We start from the raw sequence: 20,223 nt of genomic DNA, 5'->3' as shown, positions 1-20,223 counted from the left end.
TTACGTCCATATTTTGCGGCCAGCTAATTGCTTCAGGTGTAGTATTGTGCAAATCCAATAGAGTTCCATTAAATGCACAAATAGGACATTCAGAGATTGTATGATTTAATGTCTGAAAATGGATGCCACAGTGGCAGTTCAGTGATCTAGTCCAGCCCCATCCATGCAACAGGAATCCACATCTGTCACGTCCTGTCCTGATTCATTTTAGAGAAGACCAAAGATGTCTAGATAGATCAAAGCCAGCTGGTCTAGTGGTGGGATTTTGTAATAATAGTTTTGGCAGAGTTGAGGCAGTCTGATGGAGAGATGACCTATGACATGCACAATACTGAACATACTCCTGAGGAGCAAGTTTGTCTTGGAAGAAAGAATTTTTTTTCTCAACTTCCAGAATGAAGCATCAAACAGTTTCAGGTGACTCATTTTTCTTTAGACTTTGAGCCCCTTGGCCATGTTTGTCCCCTTGTTTTACTTGTGGCCGGTTAGGGCATTAAGCCTTGTGGCTGTGTCAGGATTGAGTACGTAATAAGTTAGACAATGGATTTGTATAGCATGGTTTGAATGGGGATGATCCTGCCTTTGGTGGTGGATGACCTCTGGATTAGATGACCTCTGAAGTTCCCTTCCAACCCTACTCTTCTATGATTCTACAATCTTTGCTGCTTGCCCTAGAAAAGTCATTTTGCAATGCTATCTGATAATCCTTAATGAAGTGCTAAATGACAAGAACTTTGGAGTTGTCTCCATCTTCAACTCAAGTCTTAACTGTGCTGAATGTGAATCCTTCTGTGAGTTTGGACTTCTGTACATCTCAACCCAGAATTTCCATTTTGCTTTTAACCCAAAACCTGGTTTGTTTTTTTAAATGACAATAATGTGTCAGTCTCTTAACTGAAGAAGCAGACAGAGGCAGAAGCAAAGGGCTGTGGTAGACTATTTTGGGGGGGAAATATAATAGCTTCAGCTTGTGTTAGGGCAAGATCACAAGGACTGGATATATTTTCTACAGCTGGCCAAATCACAGGCTGGATTAGTAATCCATGGATTGTGCTGGCTGGATTGGTAATGCAAATCTTCCTTGCTAACTAATCTGATGCCCAGGGCCTATTTGGAGGAGAGTATAGCAGTAGTAGTAAAACAGAAGGTCATAAAATTATGTTAAGAGGCCAGATTAGGTTAAACAACATTTCCCAAAAGTCTGAGCCAGGGAATTTAAAATAAAAGTTAATTTAATAGTGTACAAAAAATAAGGACCTGATCATAGCCAGTTTCCCATGTAGGCAACGGGGAACCGGGCTTATTTAGTCTGGAGAAGAGAAGACTGAGGGGGATTTAATAGCAACCTGCAACTACCTGAAGGGGGGTTCCCAGAGATGATGGAGCTAGACTGTTCTCAGTGGTGGCAGATGACAGAACAAGGAGCAATGGTCTCAAGTTGCAGCAAAGAAAGTTTAAGTTAAATATTAGCAAGAATTTTCTCACTAGGAGGGTACTGGTAGTAAAGCACTAGAACAGGGTACCCAGAGAGGTGGTGGAATCTCCGTCCTTTGAGGTTTTTAAGACTCAGCTAGAGAAAGCCTTGTCGGAGATGATATAGGTGGCATTGGTCCTGCTTTCATCAGGGGGTTGGACTAGATGACCTCCTGAAGTCCCTTTCAACCCTAGCTTCTTATGATTCTGATTCAGGCATGGGATTAACTTTCTGGGGACCCCAAATGAACGTTTTGTATCCAGCCCCCTTTTTTAGTCAGTTTGGAAGTCAGTTTCCCAGGGAGGGGGCATGAACAGATGCACTGGTAAGCAAAGGGGACATAAGGCATCTCTTTGCTCCCCTGCATTGCCTTCATCTCTCTGGTAGGAAGAACCACTGCAAATGATATATCCCACAGGGCAGAATAGGGAGTGAACGTGGTAGGGAAAGGGATGGTTGGAGCTTGGCTTCCGCCTATATGCTGCAACAGCTAATGTAGCTGCATGAATGCCTTAGTGGAAATGTACTGTGCCTTGGGTCAGCCTGTTGCAGGATACACCTCTTCAAACCAGGAGAAAACCAGGAGACAGATTCTAGCAATCAGCTTCCCAGTCTGTCCAGTGTAGCAAAGCTGTGATTTAGACCATAGGCAAACCTTTAAAAGTAGCAGACACCACTGGTCAGGAGTTATCAGCTAGTGTATATTAATAGGACACTTACCTATGGGTAAGTGATGGAGCAGGAACATCACTGCATAGTAAAGCTGTACAATCCTGTGTGGTGGAGCTAGTAAAGCTGTGCAATGTAATTGCTATATAGTGACTTGATTATCAGTTAGAAGCACCTGTTGGCTTCTTTGATTAAGTTGTGAGCGCAAGGGGATCTGCACTGTGGAGGACTGATAACTGAACTCCCTGCCCATGTCATTTTCTTGTGCTTACATTAGGCTCTAGTACTGCAGCTGCGACAGGCCCAGACTCTGCTTGCAGGGAAGAAGCTGCAGGATTGGGGCTTTACATACAACAGGTTGTGCAGAATATGATGGGACAGTAGGCTTTTGCTAGATGTCACCTCCAAATATTTTTAATTTTAGGTTGGGCACAAGGTTGCATTACTGGCGTGAAAGTTCCACCTTTCATCACACTGTGAGCAGTTCACTATATATACAGTGACCTGCCTCTGAATGAAAATATGGCATTCTCAGAAGCTCTAAGGTTCACCCCAACATCACCTCAAAAGCATACCCACCTGCAGGGAAAAGTGGTTTCAAGCTGTTAATCTTCATAGTCCTATTAACTGTATAGCTAAATGTCTGTTACTCCCTCCAGGGGTGGAACTGGTAGGGTCTACCTTAATGACACTCAGTAAGGGGTCTGACCAGATGGATGGCATTAGTAGTTGCCCTGTGCAAATGGGATCCCATATTTACTTCTGATCAGTTGAGTTCAGTGATCGGTGCAGAAACTGATGGTCAGATTTGTGGTCAAGAAGGAATTTTCCCTGTGAATTAATTATTGAGGGCCTTCAAGGGAGTCTGCGGTGATCATTTGCTGAAAGATGGCAGGTATATTCCAAAAGTGCAGTTCTCTACAATAGGGGAAATTCTCCTCCTTGGAACAACTAGCTTTGGGTTCCCTCAGGGAGTTTCCCAGTATGGGAGGTAACAGTTTATATCACACCCTGAATAATCCTTCCACCGGGGGTGTGTGTGTGTGTGTGTGTGTGTGTGTGTGTGTAGGAAAATTTATATGAGAAACAATCTTGCCAACCTTGAATCTTCTGAATAGTAACAAGACACAGTGGAGTTGAGGAATTCAGGGCCAAAGCTAGGTTGCTGTTACCCACTCAACAGTAATCCAGTACGGGGACTTTGAAAGCTAGTTACACCATGGTCGTCTCTGACCAAAACCCAATGCCAGTAGAGGCATTTGTACACCAGAGTCATAACTCTGAAGCGGAATATGTTTCCATCTATTGCACCGGTAATAATCAGGGCAGCTAAGGGGCCAAGGCAAATAGAGAGAAGGCACTGGCCTTTTCAGGCCTGAAAGATATAGTGAAAATATGTGGTACTTAACTACTTCCTCATTTTGGACAGCTCTCTGTAGCTGTGGTTGAAAATAGGCCTACATCCAAGCACCCCCAAGCCTTACATTGCATATTTGAAGCCAGCCCTAGTTGCAGGAGGGTGGCGTATGTCTATCCATATGCAGAAGTATGTGATTTACTTCCCTTCAGTATTTAATGCGACTATCCTGGCATGATCCTGATGACAGCGATGTTCCTTTCCCTTGGGAATGAGGTGTTGTCTTTTTTAATAGCCAGGTCTGGAGTAAAAAGCACTGCACCCTCCCTAGAGGTTTTATAGATTCTGTGCATCCCACTCCTTGTCTTTCCCTTTCTAAATGGGTTTACTGTTGCAGCCAGGCATTGCTCCTGTGTCCATCTTGGTTGGGGGGTAGGGGCGGGAGGGGGAGAGGGGATGAGTCCTCCCTGATGGTCTGACGCACTCCCCCTAACCCTTACTACACTCCTTTGGCTGGCTTGTGCACAGGGTTAACTTGTGACCTCCTACCTTCATCCCTTTCATTGACTCTCAAACTCTAGGGACACATGGAGAGATTGCCCTTATGCCATGCTTCCGCATATCCCTCAGCCTGTGCCCTTTCCTCACCTGATGTAACAGCAGGGCACTGTCAGGTCCACTGGCCCTTTCTCCTGACAGTCCCATGGCACTGTAGCCATGCACTAATGGTCACAACCTGGCAACTAGCAGAGAAGTTTAAGAGCCCATTTTACAGATGAGAAAACTGTGGCACACAGAAATGATGCATCTTGACTGGTGCTGTGAACAGATAGAGCTGAGAATGGAGCCAAAGGCAGGGGATTGGCTCACAGTCCGCTTCTGTAACCATTGCCACAGCTCTGACCTATGCAAGTGATATGCAGGTCCCATAGAGGTGAATGGTCTGTAGAGGAGTGTTGTCAGTAAGTCACCTTTTCTGATTGTGTGTATAAAGTGCATTTCAACAGCTTGAAATGCTCTAGCATGCATGACCATGTCTACTGGACAGGGGCAAATATCTCCCAAGGGAAGTTCTGGGAGACCATCGTGGGGCATATTTATGACTAGATTGCACAACTTTGGATAATTGCTTGTAGGAGCTGCATTGCACTGACATCCCTGAAAGAGATATGAACAAACCTTTCCTCCCTTTTCGAGCACACACGGGTGTGTTCTTAGTTGCTAGCACTGTAGGGCAGTGATTCTCAACCAAGGTGCTGTAGCTTTCTGGTTGAGATCCTTGAGATCATTTCAAGGGTGCAATGCAATGTTAGCACTGTTAGGTGTGCAAACATGATTCACAAGATAAACCCAGAGATTTCAAATCCACAATGTCAAAAACATTCTGCCCCATCATGCTCTTTCTGAGATTTTTGCAACAGAAGAATTACCCTATTATTCTGTAGTCAAAAATTGAGTGAAAAGAAAGAGCTGACATTTTCTAAGGAGGACTTTGAGTCTATCAAAGGGTGCTTCCAATTTAAAAAGGCTGAGGACCATTGCTGTAGGGAATGTCTACATAATGGCAGACAGAGAGCTCAGTCTCACCAATGAGGAAGTAAGTCCTGCCCACCCATTCCCACCTGAGCACATAGAAGATGAGGCAGCAAGGATGCCTTGGTGGCACCTCCCACATCACACTCAAGACCTGGGTATCCAGTGTATTCAAGAGCAGCAGATTGGGGCTCCCTCACTGCCTCCTTCTGGGGTTCATCCACACAGAGCAAGAGCAGCACTTGTTTCCTCACTGCCCAAACTGAGTCCTCTATCATCGTGGTAGACGTACTCCATGAGTCACACAGGCTAGGTCTGTCCTTTGTCCCGCCCATGATACCCTGTGTGACCTGGGGATGCCACTGCCCCTCCCCTTGCCTTTGTTTCCCCATCCATAAAATGAAGTGATGTGTGTGTACGCTCCTTTGAACAATGATGCTTCGAGATCTCTGGCTGAAAAACACACAGGGAAGACCGAGTTGCTGTTCATTTTGAAGGTGCCCCTTTGTCCAGTCCTGGCAATGGGAGGGTTGAGGGGACAATGGCAAAAGCAGGCAAGGGTGGGAGGAAGGGAAGCTCCTTATTACAGACATGAACTCTTCTGGAAGACACTACCAGTCCAGGCACCAACTGTCCCCTCAGTGCTGTGGCAAGGAAGTTTGGTGCCTGGGACAATGCCCACAGCAGCAGCCCGCCCTTGCCCCGTGCACAGATCTGGTGGGCACATGCCCCACCCTGTGCTTGCTTGGGAGTGCAAGCAGCGGTGGGAGCTGCCCTCCCCCTGTCCCCATGCCCTCCCAAACAAGCTGCTTGTGGCTCTGTCCCACACCCTGCCCCAGCTGGACAGCACCTGTTGGCGTCCTTTTGCTTTGATGCCTGGGGTGGTCACCCTGATCGTCCCCCACCCCTTTGCTATGGCACTGTGTCCCTGGCAGCAGAGGCAAGCAGCCAGGCTAGGAGAGGATGTCCTTATAGGAAGATGAGTGCAGGCCAGGCCTTACTCTACAATAAAGCAAGAACCTATTTTCCGCATCCAAACAGAATCCCCCGATTAAATCCCTGCGTAAACAGAGACAACTAATAAAGGCCTGGATAGCTGGAACTTGAAAGGGAATGAGGCTGCTTTGGCAAAGAGGGCTTTCAACTTACGTCAGGAGCTGGAGCACCCCCCACCCCAGCCCAAGAAAAGCAAGCCCCATGCGGTGTCCAGTGAGTTGCGTAACAGCGCTGTTTGTTCCTTGGGACATGACTGCTTTCAGCAGAGATAAATATCTTTGCTGAAAGCCCTGGGCCTGGTTCCCAGCTGCAGTTTATGCTATGTCGTCAATGGCGCTACATCAGACCCAGAGCTTTCGCCAGTGCTTGGCATGTGTTTTTCACCTCCCTCCTGTAATTATTATTATGCATCACCAGAAGTCCCTTCCTGCCTAGCAAACAGAAAAAGAAGCCCTGTGCCATGATGGGGGTGGAGGGGTAGGGGACTTGACAGATGGCAACTAGCCACTTCTCCAGGCCATTGTTCTCAGGTTGCTCCGCTGCCAGCTTTGCAGAGGGGATGTGCGTGACTGGGTTCAACTAGCAGAGCCCTTTCATGGCTGCCACTTCTGCCTTGGCTTGTCCCTCCCTCCTGCCCTTGCCAGCCCCACATGCCACATGGTCACAGACCTCAGCCCACAGCCAAAGTATTTACGCATCCCTCTGACGCAGGTTCCTTCCCCCCTTAGGAAGGCTAATTGCTGGAGGGTCAGGCTGCTGGTTTTATGGATCTAACATGCATTTCTTTAGCACAGATGCATGGGCATCGATGAGTACATTGTGTATCTCCCTTCACACATTGAAAATGCCTTCTCTCTCCTTTACCATGGCGCAGCTGCAAAGTAATAACCATAGTGCAAGTCAGTGTTCCAGCTGTACTGAGTATGGCATGGCCAGTGCCCTTTTCACTGAGGCTGTCAAGATGCTCTGTCAATGAGCCATATTCACCCCAGAGCCTGTAGCAAGCAAAAAAAGAAGCCCTGTGCCATGATGGGGGTGGAAGGGTAGAGGATTTCACAGATGGCAACTAGCCACTTCTCCAGGCCATTGTTCTCAGGAGTAGTGGAGAGAGGGAATTCATCCCCAGACAAGGACACTGGCAGGAAACTGTATTAATGGACCTCTGATTCCAACTCTAGACATGGCAATGGGTTTAAACTACAACTACAGAGCCTCTCCTAAACTCATTATGAAGAGGAAATTCTGGATATGTAATGTCCCAGAGAAAGTGGGCCTATTCAGGGTTGTATCAGTGTTCTTGCATCATTTTCCTTTTCTGTCTGAAGTGATTCTTCTCCCCCAAAAAGTACAATTTATAGTGAGACAGTAGCCTCAAACTCTTTGGAGCAGCACTGGGTTCAAATCAAATGCTCCACCAATTATTAGAGCCATGTGAATGTCCAAGAAAGGGCAGTGGAAATCACAGATTCAAGACTACCCTGTGAGATTTCCTGTTCATCCTACTTCTGGAAACAGATAGGGCTGGGTAGCGTAAGGATAGCCAAAATAATGACCTAGGGAACAACTGAGTGCCCTGGAACCCAAAAAAAAGGGCTAATCCGAAATAGCAAAGGGCACATTGATTTGCTTTTTGCTCCATTTGAACTGATTTATTTATTTGCAGTCACCCATGTCCATTGATTATTAATATTACATTGGGTTCTTGAAGTCCTGGTCATGACCAAAACCCTATTGTGGTATACGCACTACAAAAAAAGACAGGAGCCCCTGCCTCAAAACACTTACAAGCTTAATACAAGACAGAAAGCACTAAGTGGGGAAGTGCCTGGGGAACAACAAGACAGTATTGATCAGCAGGGTGGGCAGTGGGGATGTTACACTCAAGAGTCTGTTTGTTGTCAGGTTATTTTTGCAGGGATCACAGCGAACAAGAGCTTTGAAGGAGGATAACCAGTCAGTTTTGTGGCTGTTTCCAGGGAGTACTTTACAAGCATAGGAGGAGGGCAGCACAGGAGAAAGCAGACAGATACCTCCTTCAAAACTGAGCATGTGGACAATGGAGGCTGCATAATGGGGAGGGGGTAAGAGACAAGAACAGCTCTTTCAATATGGAAGGCAAAATGATATGTCAGGTGGTGACAGGTCATGAAGGGCTTTGAAAGCAAAGTCAAACACATTGTATTTGATGTTCCCCTTCCTTCCATCTTGCAGGAACACTCCCTTTGCCAGGTCACTAAGTGTCAAGGCCACCTTGCCCTAAACTCTTCTCTGCTTACTGTTCTGGGACTCTTAATACCGGATTGACATTGGCAAACTGGAGGGAGCTGAGAGACAAGCAGCCTGAGATAGCTACAGAGAGCTACAACCTGTCCTGCCTCAGTTCCTACTCATAGACCCTGGTCCCTATAGGCTGCCTATGTAGCTTTTCTTCTACCCCCTTTTGCCTCAGTGTCCCACACCCAGCTTTGGGCTTCACCTTTTGAGGCACACTGAGGGAATGTGTACAGTGCAATAGCAAGAGCCAAACAGACACCTCTGGGTATGCCCCATCACCCACTCCCGCTCCCATACCACCAACCTGGAACTGTGCTGGAGAACGCTGGAGACCACAGTCTCAAGAGCAACCATGGGAGGGGCATCCCTTGAGACACCTTGTTGGGACGTTTCTGGGATATGTTTGGGGGTATCTACGCCAGAGCATGGAGTGAGTGCAGCATGGACATACTCTAAGTACGTTCCCTGCCTACCTCCCAGTCCTTCCTGAGACCTCGTTCCATTCAGCCAAACCATGAAGGCAGCCATATCTCAGTCATGGCCATTCATCTGAATCATGCCTGCCGGAATCTTTAGATCATGAGACAGGGATAGAGGGGGGAAGACTTCATTTACCTGTTTCAAATCCCGCCCCCCCCAACACATGCACGCACAGCTGAAATATATATGCATTTGTGAAATAGCCCCCTGTACAGTGAACAGGCAAGAAAAAATAAAGCATCAGTGAGGTTTTAAGCAGGCCCAAGTGTCTGCAAAATGCAAGGAGCATAGCTAGGGTGGTACGAGGGGGCTGAGCTAGGAGGAGTGGGATGACTGCTTGGATGAACCATGAGAACAATAGCAGAATCATGAGATTTCTTATTCCAGAGCAGCTGGAGTCCACACCCTCCATGGGCCACAGACCCCTGGGACTCATGGGCCCCATGCAGTGAGGGCCCCCCTGCTGCTTGGGCAGTGTGACTTCCCCCTCTTCACGTTTCCCCACTGCCATATGGCATGGGTAGGGCAACCACAACTATGCCCTGCAGGGCAGCACACTACCCCATCTCCCAAAGGACTGGGGCAAGAAGTGGAGCTGAAAGGGAGCCCAGAGACTCCAATAGTGGCAGCAGCAGCAGCAGCAACAGTGGGAGCCAGTGGCTAGGTGTTAACCCCTCATGGGCTGCCAGTTGGATGGTCCTGCCAGAGATCATAGAATGATCTCCCAAGGGCAGAAGTCCTTCAGATTCAGACATTCAAAAGCAGGCTGAAGAATATACTGTGGGGAATGACCCTGGACTGGTGAAGTGGCTACAAGAGAAAGGATCTGTTCATCTTGAATTCCTAGGAATTTAATGTATTGGATTCAAAAATACATTTGGAAAGTTGTCAGGCAAAGATACTCTGAAGCTGATCCACATCCCTTTTCTGCATTCAGCTTTTCCTTTATGCTGTTGCAGACACTGGACAGTTAGCAGTTGGAGCCAGGGGAGTAAACTGAGGAAAGAACTGGGCTTCCTGGCAAAGGCACTCTCCATCGCATTCAGCTTGTAGTGGAGGCGGGGGTTTTACAAGCCTGTGATATCTCAACCTTTCATGCAGCTCCCTTCTTAAAGACTGAAGGTAGCTGCAGATTCCAGAAGACAGTCATCCATACTGACCTGGGCAGCTGTGCCTCTTAGATCAGTGCTTCACCTTGAGCCATAGTCTCTTCAGGATGCACATCTGTAGTAATGAAAGGACTAGCAAAATATATTCTCTTTTAGGATAATTAGACATGGCCTTGAAGCTCCTGGCATGATGCCAATGTGTGGCCATCAGCTGAGCCCAGCTGGGCCATTTCTAGCATACTTTCCACCTTAACCAACTTGTCCCAGGGAAGGAACTGTGGGGAGGGGGCTGGTACACACTACACTAACACTGAGAAATGACACAACCCAGTACAGCAAGGCTCTGTGTGTAAGCTGACCATCCCATATCCCCCATCAACAGGAATCTGACTACTTTGCACTAGTCTTTATTTGGGCTTCCAACCAAACTGTTCCTGAAAGGAAGCTGATTCCTGCTCAACGCACTGACCTGGCCTCACATATCAGCTGTATCTAAGTGAACCAATGAGATATGACAGAGTGTAAATTAGCACGCATGAATTCACACCTCGCATGTCAAGGGAGGGCCGTCAACACAGCCAAGCTGAATTTATACCCAATTACTCGTAGCCTGGCGAGCAGCGTCTGGCTGCTGTGGAATGAAACTTTGGCTTTGAGAAAAACATGTATATATGTGACTTTAGTGATGGAATAGTAATACATTTGTTATCTTTCTTTCTTAAATGAATGCACTTTATTATTTCTCAGAGGCCCTTAGGAGTGCCTGGCACATTATGGGCATTTAGAAAATGAAAGGTACTGATCCTAAGCAGTACAATTTAATAATAGTGCTTAGTCTTTCTGTACCACATCTTGTACACACAGTTCTTCACACATTGCAACTGATTCATTCTCAAACACGCAAGTAGAGAAGTCCTGTAGTGACCCCAATCTACAGCTAGAAACTGAGGGCATAGGCACATAACCCCTTTATACCAGTGTTATCAGTGTTAACAGTCTTTTCAGTAGAAGAGAAGAATACATTTAATCCAGCACACGAAAAATCAGGGCTAAAACTTCCCTAGTGTAAGGTACCCTAAGTATCACTTATTCTTCAGTGACTGCCTATCTTGAATGCATACCAGCCCAGGCTCTGGCTTCTTTACATTTCATTCCATCCAGGAAGAGCACACACCAACTGCTGAAACTTCCTTAGCCTAACAAAGGGTTTTTGAACCCAAAAGCTTGCTTAAAAATTGTTTCCAACTATTTAAGTTGGTCTAATAAAAGGTATGAGAGTCACACAAAGAACCTTGTCTACTTATTCTTGAAGAACTATTTGCTAAAGGCAAACAGTTATGACCTGCTCCCTGCCACCAGTGGCACGGTGCCATAAAAGCAGCCTCCTGCGTGCAGTTACCCTGGAACAGCTGCTTGTCTGTCTGCTCTGAATCCTAGTATATTTTACATGGACATACAAAACTGATGTAAATCATACTAGTAAAAATGTGTTGGTGTCCAGATGCTGAGTCCCAGAGGGAGTTTAAGTGACTTGGCCAAAGCTATAGAGGCCCTGGGATTAGAATCTGGAATTTCCTAATTCCTATTACATGTATGTAGCATCTTCCATCAAAGGTGAATCCCAAAACAGTTAACTGTACAGAACTCATACCACCTGTCACTGAAATGTAGCTGCCTTTGGTATGGAATACTGCAGCTATTTAATAACTGACAGGACTATTACATGATGGTTGGGGACAGGAGGTAAAGGAGAATTTCATGCATAATTAAAACACTGTAAATTTGTTGCTTTGTGTGTATACATTTAGGTATATTTTATAGAAGCCAGAAGAGGGGTCTAGTAATAAAGCTCTGGGTATATTGACAAATGCTAAGTGTGACAGAGAAGCAAGCACTCGTGACTGAAAACTGTTCTTCTCTTTCTTCATTCTACTATTGTTACATGTCATTGGGTGCATCTACATGTCACCCTATGGCAGAGGTGGGCAATTATTTCGGGCGGAGGGCTACTTATCGAGTTGTGGCAAGCCATCGAGGGCGGCAAGGGTAGCCCCGCCCCTTGACAGGTGCCTCGCCCCCTAGTTGCCATCTTGGGACCAGAAGTCCCACCCCTAGCCCTTGACCTTTGCCACTGGAAGTCCCTCCCCTTACCCCCCCTACCCACCAGAAGTACTCATTTCAGCAACAGTTTGCCATCTCAGAACCAGAAAAATACCAAATTTATATTCTAAAAATCAAACATTTACTACAACATAAATTAATTTGATTTCAAAGAATACTTTTCTCCTGATTTATATGTGTTTGTACAGTATACATAAAGGTGATTGCACAATAGCTTAAAATGAAGTCTTACTCTTGTATATTGTAGGGAGGTGTGGATGGGTGGCCATAGGTTTGTGGGTTTGTGGGTATGTGGGGTGTAGGGGAAGGTGTATATGTAGGGTTTGTGGGGGATGTGTGGGGATGTATGTGGAGTGGGAGAACATGTGAATGTGTGTGTGGAGATATGTGGTGTGGGTGGGTATGGGGTTTGTGGGGGGCTGTGGGTATTTAGGGGGAAGGTGGCTGGGGAGGATTGTGGCATGTGTGGAGGGGGAGGATTTGCCCACAGCCCCCCATGGCTCCTCCAAGCCTGGGCTCCATGCTTTTGGTGTTCCTGGACCCAGGGCACTGTCACAGCCTGGTGCTCCCACTCTCAGCCACTTCTCCCCATTTGGCACCACTGCCCTTCTGCCACTTCCCTGTCCCCCCGTCCCTCTCTACCCCCACCCCCAGCTTGCTGGTCCAGCACCACATCCCTTCTGCATGGCTGAGACTGCAGGACACAGAAGGAGCTAGACAGATCTGGCTGGGCCCACATGGGGCTACCTGAGAATCACAGGGGCCAGGCTGGCTCCTACTGTGTCCCTGGCCTGGTGCTGCAGCCAGGAACCACGTGGTGCCAAAGGCACCAGCAGAGGGCTGGAGGGGAGCGGTGGCAGTGGCAGAAAAATGGCTGCGGCAGGCAGGGGGGAGTAGCAGCGAGTGGGCACGTGAAGCATAGCAACAGCTGCACAGGAGTACGGGGCCTGCAGCGCGGTGTGTGAGTGCGGGGAAGGGGCCAGCAGGGTTCTATGGAACCAGGCTGGGCTGTACCAGCAGGGAGAGGGGGAGCTGGCATGGCTCCAGAGCCCTGCCAGCCTGGCCCCGAGCTCCTGTCATCCTGCTCTGGGCACCTGCTGGCCCTGGCGCACTGGAGCAGGCCCTGTGCTCCCATGCAGCTGTCGCTGAGCTACATGCACCTACTTGTTGCCCCCTCCCCCACTGCCTGCTGCCACTTTCAGCATTTCCCTGCCTATGGCTGGTGCCGCTCCTCTCCACCCTGCTGCCAGCTGCTCTGGCATCATGTGGCTCCTGGCTGCAGCACCAGGACTGCAGCAGCCAGCTCAGCTCAACCCTGAGGCAATTGCCCATAGTCCTCTCCTGCCTCCCCACTCCATCTGAATTTCCCTCCAGCGCAGGGAGGCAGGAACAGCCCCAGGGGCCCAGCACACCATGATCTGTGCTCTGCATGGGGCTTCTGGCTGGGGGTGGGAGAGGCAGGACCACTGGGCCTTGCTTCTGCAGCCACTTGATCCTGCTGGCAGCTTCCCCTGGGTCCTACTCATGCTGGCTCCTGTCAACTTTGACAGGCAGCTAGGGGCAGATACATTAATTTTCTAAATTTTTGAGGGGCCCTGCAGGCTGGATAGATTGACCTGGCAGGCTGGATGTGGCCTGCAAGCCATATTTTGCCCACCCCTGCCCTAGGGCAATGTAATGATGCACTACATCACTGTATGGTGCACTATGGCGACATAGTGATCATACAGGTCTATACATGATCACCAGCTACATTGCTGTAGTGGCATACTCCCCCAGTATAGTGGACAGCTACAGTAACTTAGCATCGAAATCTAACCATGCACTGCACGCACAGCCCAGTAACCATCCATAGGAAGCACTAAAGCACGGTGCCATAGTAACATTGCTGTACAGAAACATGTAGACACACTCACTGTTGATTAATTAATTGCTGAAGACAGTCTGATGGTAAACAGTTTGTGATTGGATTTCCCTTGTAGCTGTGGGTTTTCATAGTTTGTTTTATTTCTGTACCACCTTCTTCTCATCCAAAAATCATGTATGTTCTAGCCAATGGTGGTCAAACCTGATTCTCCTCCCATTCACTGTGGTGTAACTCTTTTGACACCACATGTACTTGACAGAAGCATGGGGCCTGTTGAACATAATATAAAATCATATATAATTTGTCCTTTTTGTCTAGGAACCCATATTATTCAGGAGCAGAAAGGGGACGAAGGGACCAGTTTGAGAGCCCTTGATTTAGTTCCTTGGTTTATCACAGACTTTCTCTGTGATCTTAAGTTACTCACCTTGTCTGTTGGTCAGTCACCCCATGTAGCATGGCAAGTACTGTAAGTACTCTAAGAATATTAAAGATTGTGACTTGCTCAGGTACCTCAGTGGGGATATGGAAGAACCATAGAGACATGTGCACAGTTTTGCTGACTTATGCCCTCAGAAAACAGCAGACCGGGGGTCTTCTGAAGAGACAAATAACAGAATGATAGGCTATCACACGTTTTGTTATGTAGGAATTGATGATGCATGCACAATCAGAGGAGATGATGCTGGCTTGATTAGTGTCTGTTGACATAATAACAAATCTAATTTTTTTTAGAACTTGCAGTTATAAGCAAGCTTGACCCCCCCCAAAGCCTGGATCCCAACCCACTCTGTCTCAGGGAATGTTCTACTCTGGAGCACAACTCTAGCAATAGTTAGTGCTAGGGGATCAGTAAAGGCATTCAGTCAGTATAACCCCCACCCAGCAGTTTCTCTATGTAGACAGCTGCAGGAACCGGCCTCTGCCTCCACTCCTGGGAATCTGAATGTCTCATGCAAAACTCCAAGCACCACGTGGCAGGAGAGGCCCAGTTTGGCTCCAGTCTTGCTGATAACATTCCAAGCAGGTGGAGTCCTTCTCTCTTGTTCTCTATGGCTCCACCGTGCGATTTTGGATCCTTAGTACAGTTTTTGGATGCATTGCTTTACTTTCTGCTGTGGGTGCAAACTTGGGTACTAATGCCAGATTTGTGGAATCCCAACTGAATACAAATTAAGATATCATTAATCTTTCCTATGCCATAACAAGAGAAGCTCCTCTCTCTTCTTCCCATATAGCCCCCTCCCATTGCATCCCCCTTCTTATCCTCCAGGCCCTTTCATTCTCAGGCCTATATTTTCCCAATGACATCTGTCCTTCCATCATTTAGTTTTTATTTTTCTTTCCCTCCTTCCTCCTCCTCTGTCACACTCTCACCCTCTTTATCAGAGTCTTTTTCTTTCCCTGTTATTCTGACTCCTGTTCATTTATCCTGGACTTTATATTTTTTTTCTTTCTTTTCTTCTCTCCCTGTTTCCCCACCTCCCCAACCACAAACAGGTAAAGAGAGCAACTTGGGAGAAGCCGACTTACAGCCAAGCTCTGATCCTTCGGGAATGGACAGCAGCTACCTCAGTGTGAAGGAGGCTGGAGTGAAGGTTCCCCAGGACAGGGCCAGCACTGACCTCCCCAGCCCCATGGACAAGACTGACTCAGAGACCAACAAAGGCAAGAAGCGGCGGAACCGCACCACTTTCACCAGCTACCAGCTGGAGGAACTGGAGAAAGTTTTCCAGAAGACCCACTACCCAGATGTCTATGCCAGGGAGCAGCTAGCTATGAGGACAGACCTCACTGAGGCCCGAGTACAGGTAATGAGAAGACTTCTGGGGTTGGACTGGGGTAAAACTTCTACATACGAAATTTTGAGGCTTCCAGGTAGCAAGTTAATGGGTGCATCTACACAAGATGCTAAATGCACAGTAGACTAATTCTATTATGTATTAGCATGGCAGGCAAAAACTGCTAATGTGCTAATGCTCAGTAGAATTAATCTGCTGCACATTAACGTCACAAAAAAGCATGTGTTGGCACTACTGTGAAGTAGCACTGATTACAAGTACTAAACTTTAATGTACCGTAATTATGGTGCATTAATGAATGTGTAGATGTGCCCAATCAGTCTTAAAGATCCACTGTTTCTAGGTAACGTTTTATTGGAAGTTACCTAGAACCTTGCCCCTAATTCCCCTGAAACTTGAAGCCTGCAGGCCTGTACCCAGAATCCATGCTACTGATTGATGCTTTTCTTTCATGCTATACAGCAAACCAAGATACAGGGGAGCCTTATATGTGCTCAACACTAATGCATACTCCTTTATAGCATCCATATTTCCAAGGTTCATGGAGGTGTACTCTCTCCCTTGAGTTAATCGAGCAATAAGGCAGCTGATACTCTTCAGTGATGGTTACTCTGAACAAGACTGTCATGTAAATATCTTGCTCCAAGAGAATCAGCCTCAGTGGCGCCAAACTTTCTCATGATACATCTCATTTCTGGCAAGCTGGGGAAAGGGGGGTGGCTGAGGTCACCATGACCTCCAGTGCAATTGAGCCAGAATGCAGTGACACGATGCAGATGGGTGTTGCTGCCTGGTTGGTCGAACAGGTTCAGAGACAACGCTTGAAACCTATTGTTTTGGAGCAAGAAGGTGTGGCTCCCACTTCGATAAGAACAAGACAGTCCAGCAACACCCTTGCAGCCATACCACCCTGGGCTGCCAAGGTCCAGAGTAGCAAACTGAGGCCTTGTCTGAGCCTGTGTGTATAAGAATCTAGGTGCTATAGGAAGGAGTTGATGACTCTGCAAGCTCTCTTACCCGTTTGCACATCCCCCTTCCTCAACCACCATTTTGTTTCCAATAGGGCCATTAGGAAGCCATGAGTACTAGAGTCATGTGATAGGAAAGATGAGCAATGAGAGGCCTGACTCTATACACTATGAGGAGGCTGCTCATTTGAAACAGGGGAGCTGTGGGTTCCAGTCCCTGCTGCCAGGGATATCTCTGGCTTTAACCTTGATCAGGAGGGTACAGGATCAGGCTCCATCTTGCTTGCTCCCTAATCTGTTTATGCATTTTCCATTAGACAGACATTGGCAAAAAAATAGCACTGTTTTTTACAGCAGGGGCTAGAACCCAGGCCTGCCGTCTTCCCCAGCCCCACACAACCACGCTGGGCTGCAAAGCCAGTCTCCCTTTCACTTGCTTTTTTTCTGGCCCTGTGAGTCTTGTACTCCTGGTTGTCCAATGGCCCAGCTCCAACAGGAGAGCTAGGGGGACCCTCACCCACCCTAGTCCAAGGATGAAGAGGAGCTAAAACCCAAGTCCCTGACTTCCTAGGCAAGGGCAATTGCCACCAGGTAAAATGTCATCACCACCATGATCTGTGACCAAGAGCGAACTGGGGTGCTAGGCTTTATTCTGAACTCAACACTGCTGTCAGTTGGGCATCCCAGTACAGGTAGGTACTGCCCCTCGAGCAAACAAGATCCTGACATGACTGGAATAGCTCCTCTGTGGCCCTGAATCAGACCCACAAGCCCCAGTGAGCAGTGGGAGTTCAGCTATACCCTACCATTTCCTATCAGCTGGCTGTAGGTGGCAAAAGCCATCCAGCTTACACTTGGGAGGTGCCTGGGTCTCTACATTCACTGTATAAGAAGCCTCAGTGCCTAACTCTGCCAATTAAGTCAGCCTACTGCAGCTAAGTGCTTACATTTTAGGCACTGGAGTGTCCCAGTGGAGGCACATACAAGGTCAGTTTGGATCTGACCCCTGAGTTCCCTTTGTAATGCATGGGGAGTACTCATCACCTCAAACTGGGATTCACAGCCACCAGTGCACTGAGTGAGGATACCTACCCCAGCCAACAGAGTGTACTTGGGATAGACTGTATTTGGGGCACTCTCCAGAGCATAGGGACCTCTCTGCAGCCATGAGTAAGGCACCTATGTGATTCACAGCTCACAAACCTATCCGTGGAGTCTCAGAACAGCAAAGACTGAAGAAGGGTGATTGCTCCTGAAAGCTTGCAAAGAACTTTTCCCCAACTATTCTGTTGGTCTAATACCCAAAGAATCTTGCCTGCCTGCCTATATCCTGGACTTAGGCATGTTTTTTAATATAACTGGCAGGTTCACTTTTGTTTTGTCTAATGATGGTGGCAGTGGTGGTGCAGCCTCTCACCTTTTATAGATCCAAGTAGTGGTCAGAGCATTTGTCCAGGAAGTGAAAAATCTGAGTCTTAAGCCTTCCTCAGCCTGAAGTTTTTGCTCCCACTTTCCAGAAAAGGGTCCGAACTACCCCAGTTCAGGTGGAATGGGATGGGGAAACTCCCTCCCTCCCTGCTGGAAGCTGTGCGGCTGTACAGCCAAGAGGGCATGATTCCTGGGGTCAGAAAGGAGTCCCTGAGACAGCATGAGCTTGTAGCTCATTGAGGAGGGTACTCACCTGGGAAGAGAGAAGAGTATGCCCGCCTTCCAGAAAGGTCTATTGTAAATGATTAATGCATAAAGAAGCCTGGGAGCAGGGGCCAGAAAGTAGGTCTGTGTTTCCTGGAGGAGTGTCCACATCACAGGGGACCATCGACTGCTGTTCCTTCTTGACTGAACTCTCTTTCCAGCCCTATAGATCTTGCATTCTTGGGTACACAATGACACAGCTTCACCAGCAAGAGGTGGAGCATGCCTTCCTTAACAACCTTGACTAATAGGTAGTAAGGCTCCCTCTACGAAGGTTTGGATTTTACCCATTTCAAAAGGCCTAGAACTCATGTTTCCCACTTCCTGGGAAAGAGCTCTAACCACTAGGCACCAGCTTCTCTGGCCTCATATTTGAACGTGGCTGCCGTGCTTTGTGCTAAACTCCGTGCTGTCAGTGTGTGCTGGGTATGCCCTGAGGAAGTCTGCTGGACCAGGCCCTTCAGAAGAGCTCAGCACAGAGACGCCTGCTTTGTGAGCTTTAAATGGACTTGGCATACAGATAGTTCTAGGGGCAGCAGTTCTGGGCATGAACAGAGACATGGTGCCTAGGGAACTTTACTGGCACAAATGTAGGCACGTATGGCTTCCCAGACACCTGTGTGGTTAGGTAACTGTTTCAAGAAGAGCACTTTCAGACCTGAATGCCTAAATCTAACTTCCACTTTACATGTTTAATTGCTATGAACCTTAGTTAATAATGACGGCTGTTGTCTGCAAATGCATATGCGACATGGTTGTGTCGCCATGGAATGATCACCTTCTTTACCTTACACTCAAATTCCCGGTCATTGCTCCCCTGCTGCTTTTCCACATGAGAACCATTCCTCAGAATGACAGAGGCAGCTTCTGGAAGCGAAAGCCTCAAAAAAATGCTCTGTGCATGGGTGGAGGGTATTAGTCCATTTGATATCACCAGAGTCCTTTATCTAAGGAAAGCCATGCTACCAGAGGCAATGAAAACCAGGTGTTAGGCTTTGGCAGGACATACAAATCAAAACATTTCAAACAAAGATTTGTTATAAGAAGCAAATTATCTCAGTCCTCTCCATGATACTTTTCCACATGTCAAATGGCTGTCTACCAACTGGACATATAGGTCCAGAGCTTGAATTGATATGTAGGTCCATAGTTCTCTCAACCTTGGCATAGCCATTCACCAGCCAGGGTGCTGGTGAGTTGGGTGTGACTGTGAGTCTGGTATATTATCAAAACTGAGAAGCCAATGGAACCTTATTGTCACTAAGCTGCTTGAATAGGTGAACCAAAAAACCAGGCATTTTCTCTTAGCTGAATGGGGAAATAGATGAACTAAGTTGGTGTGAGCTGTGTGTCACCCCCCAATAGTTGAACCAGTAAAAGCTGGTCTTGACCTAGAATTGTCTTCTCTCCTGCCAAACTGGTCTCCCTGAAGAACTGAAATAATTCCCAAAGCAGTGGGTCAAAGCAGAAATGAAGCTCAGGCAGACAAGTGACTGCTATGGATCTTTCTAAATCTCTCCCATGTTCACACTTCACAAGTAAAATACCTGATTGGGAGTCAGGCACCTAGAGAAGAAGTCACCACATCAGTAGGCTTGCCACAGTGGGCTCCGTCTGCAGAACTGTGCAGTGGACTGTTTGTGGAAATCATTCCCCAGTTGGGCTCTTTTCCAGCTGCTGAAGATGCCACTTTTGCCAGCTTCGGCTGCTAATCTCCAGAGTGGTGTCTAAAGACCGTAAAGTCTACACACCTTTCCCTGTCTACCCTCCAAAACCTTTACTTAAAGCAGTGGGGACCACCCTTTTTAGCAGGTGTGCAACAAATTAACCCCACCTTCCCCAAACACCACTCTGATCCTGTTCCTGTTCCCAATTTTCTGC

General features: G+C 47.5%; 1 protein-coding gene across 6 annotated transcripts in view; it reads left to right on the top strand.

Moving 5' to 3' along the window:
- The window catches only part of ALX4 (ALX homeobox 4), a 97,457-nt gene that overhangs the window by 51,842 nt on the left and 25,392 nt on the right, over positions 1-20,223 (top strand). For all 6 annotated transcript variants that reach the window (XM_090032977.1, XM_090032976.1, XM_090032974.1 and 3 more), the window contains one exon: positions 15,381-15,691. In XM_090032977.1, coding sequence (XP_089889103.1) covers positions 15,381-15,691 — 311 coding nt within the window. The remainder of the gene's footprint in view (positions 1-15,380; positions 15,692-20,223) is intronic.

This window comes from Crocodylus siamensis, chromosome 2, assembly GCF_052110815.1.
Source record: "Crocodylus siamensis isolate JL-2025a chromosome 2, ASM5211081v1, whole genome shotgun sequence".
Lineage (NCBI taxonomy): Eukaryota > Metazoa > Chordata > Crocodylia > Crocodylidae > Crocodylus > Crocodylus siamensis.
This window is presented reverse-complemented; position numbering and strand designations above follow the sequence as displayed.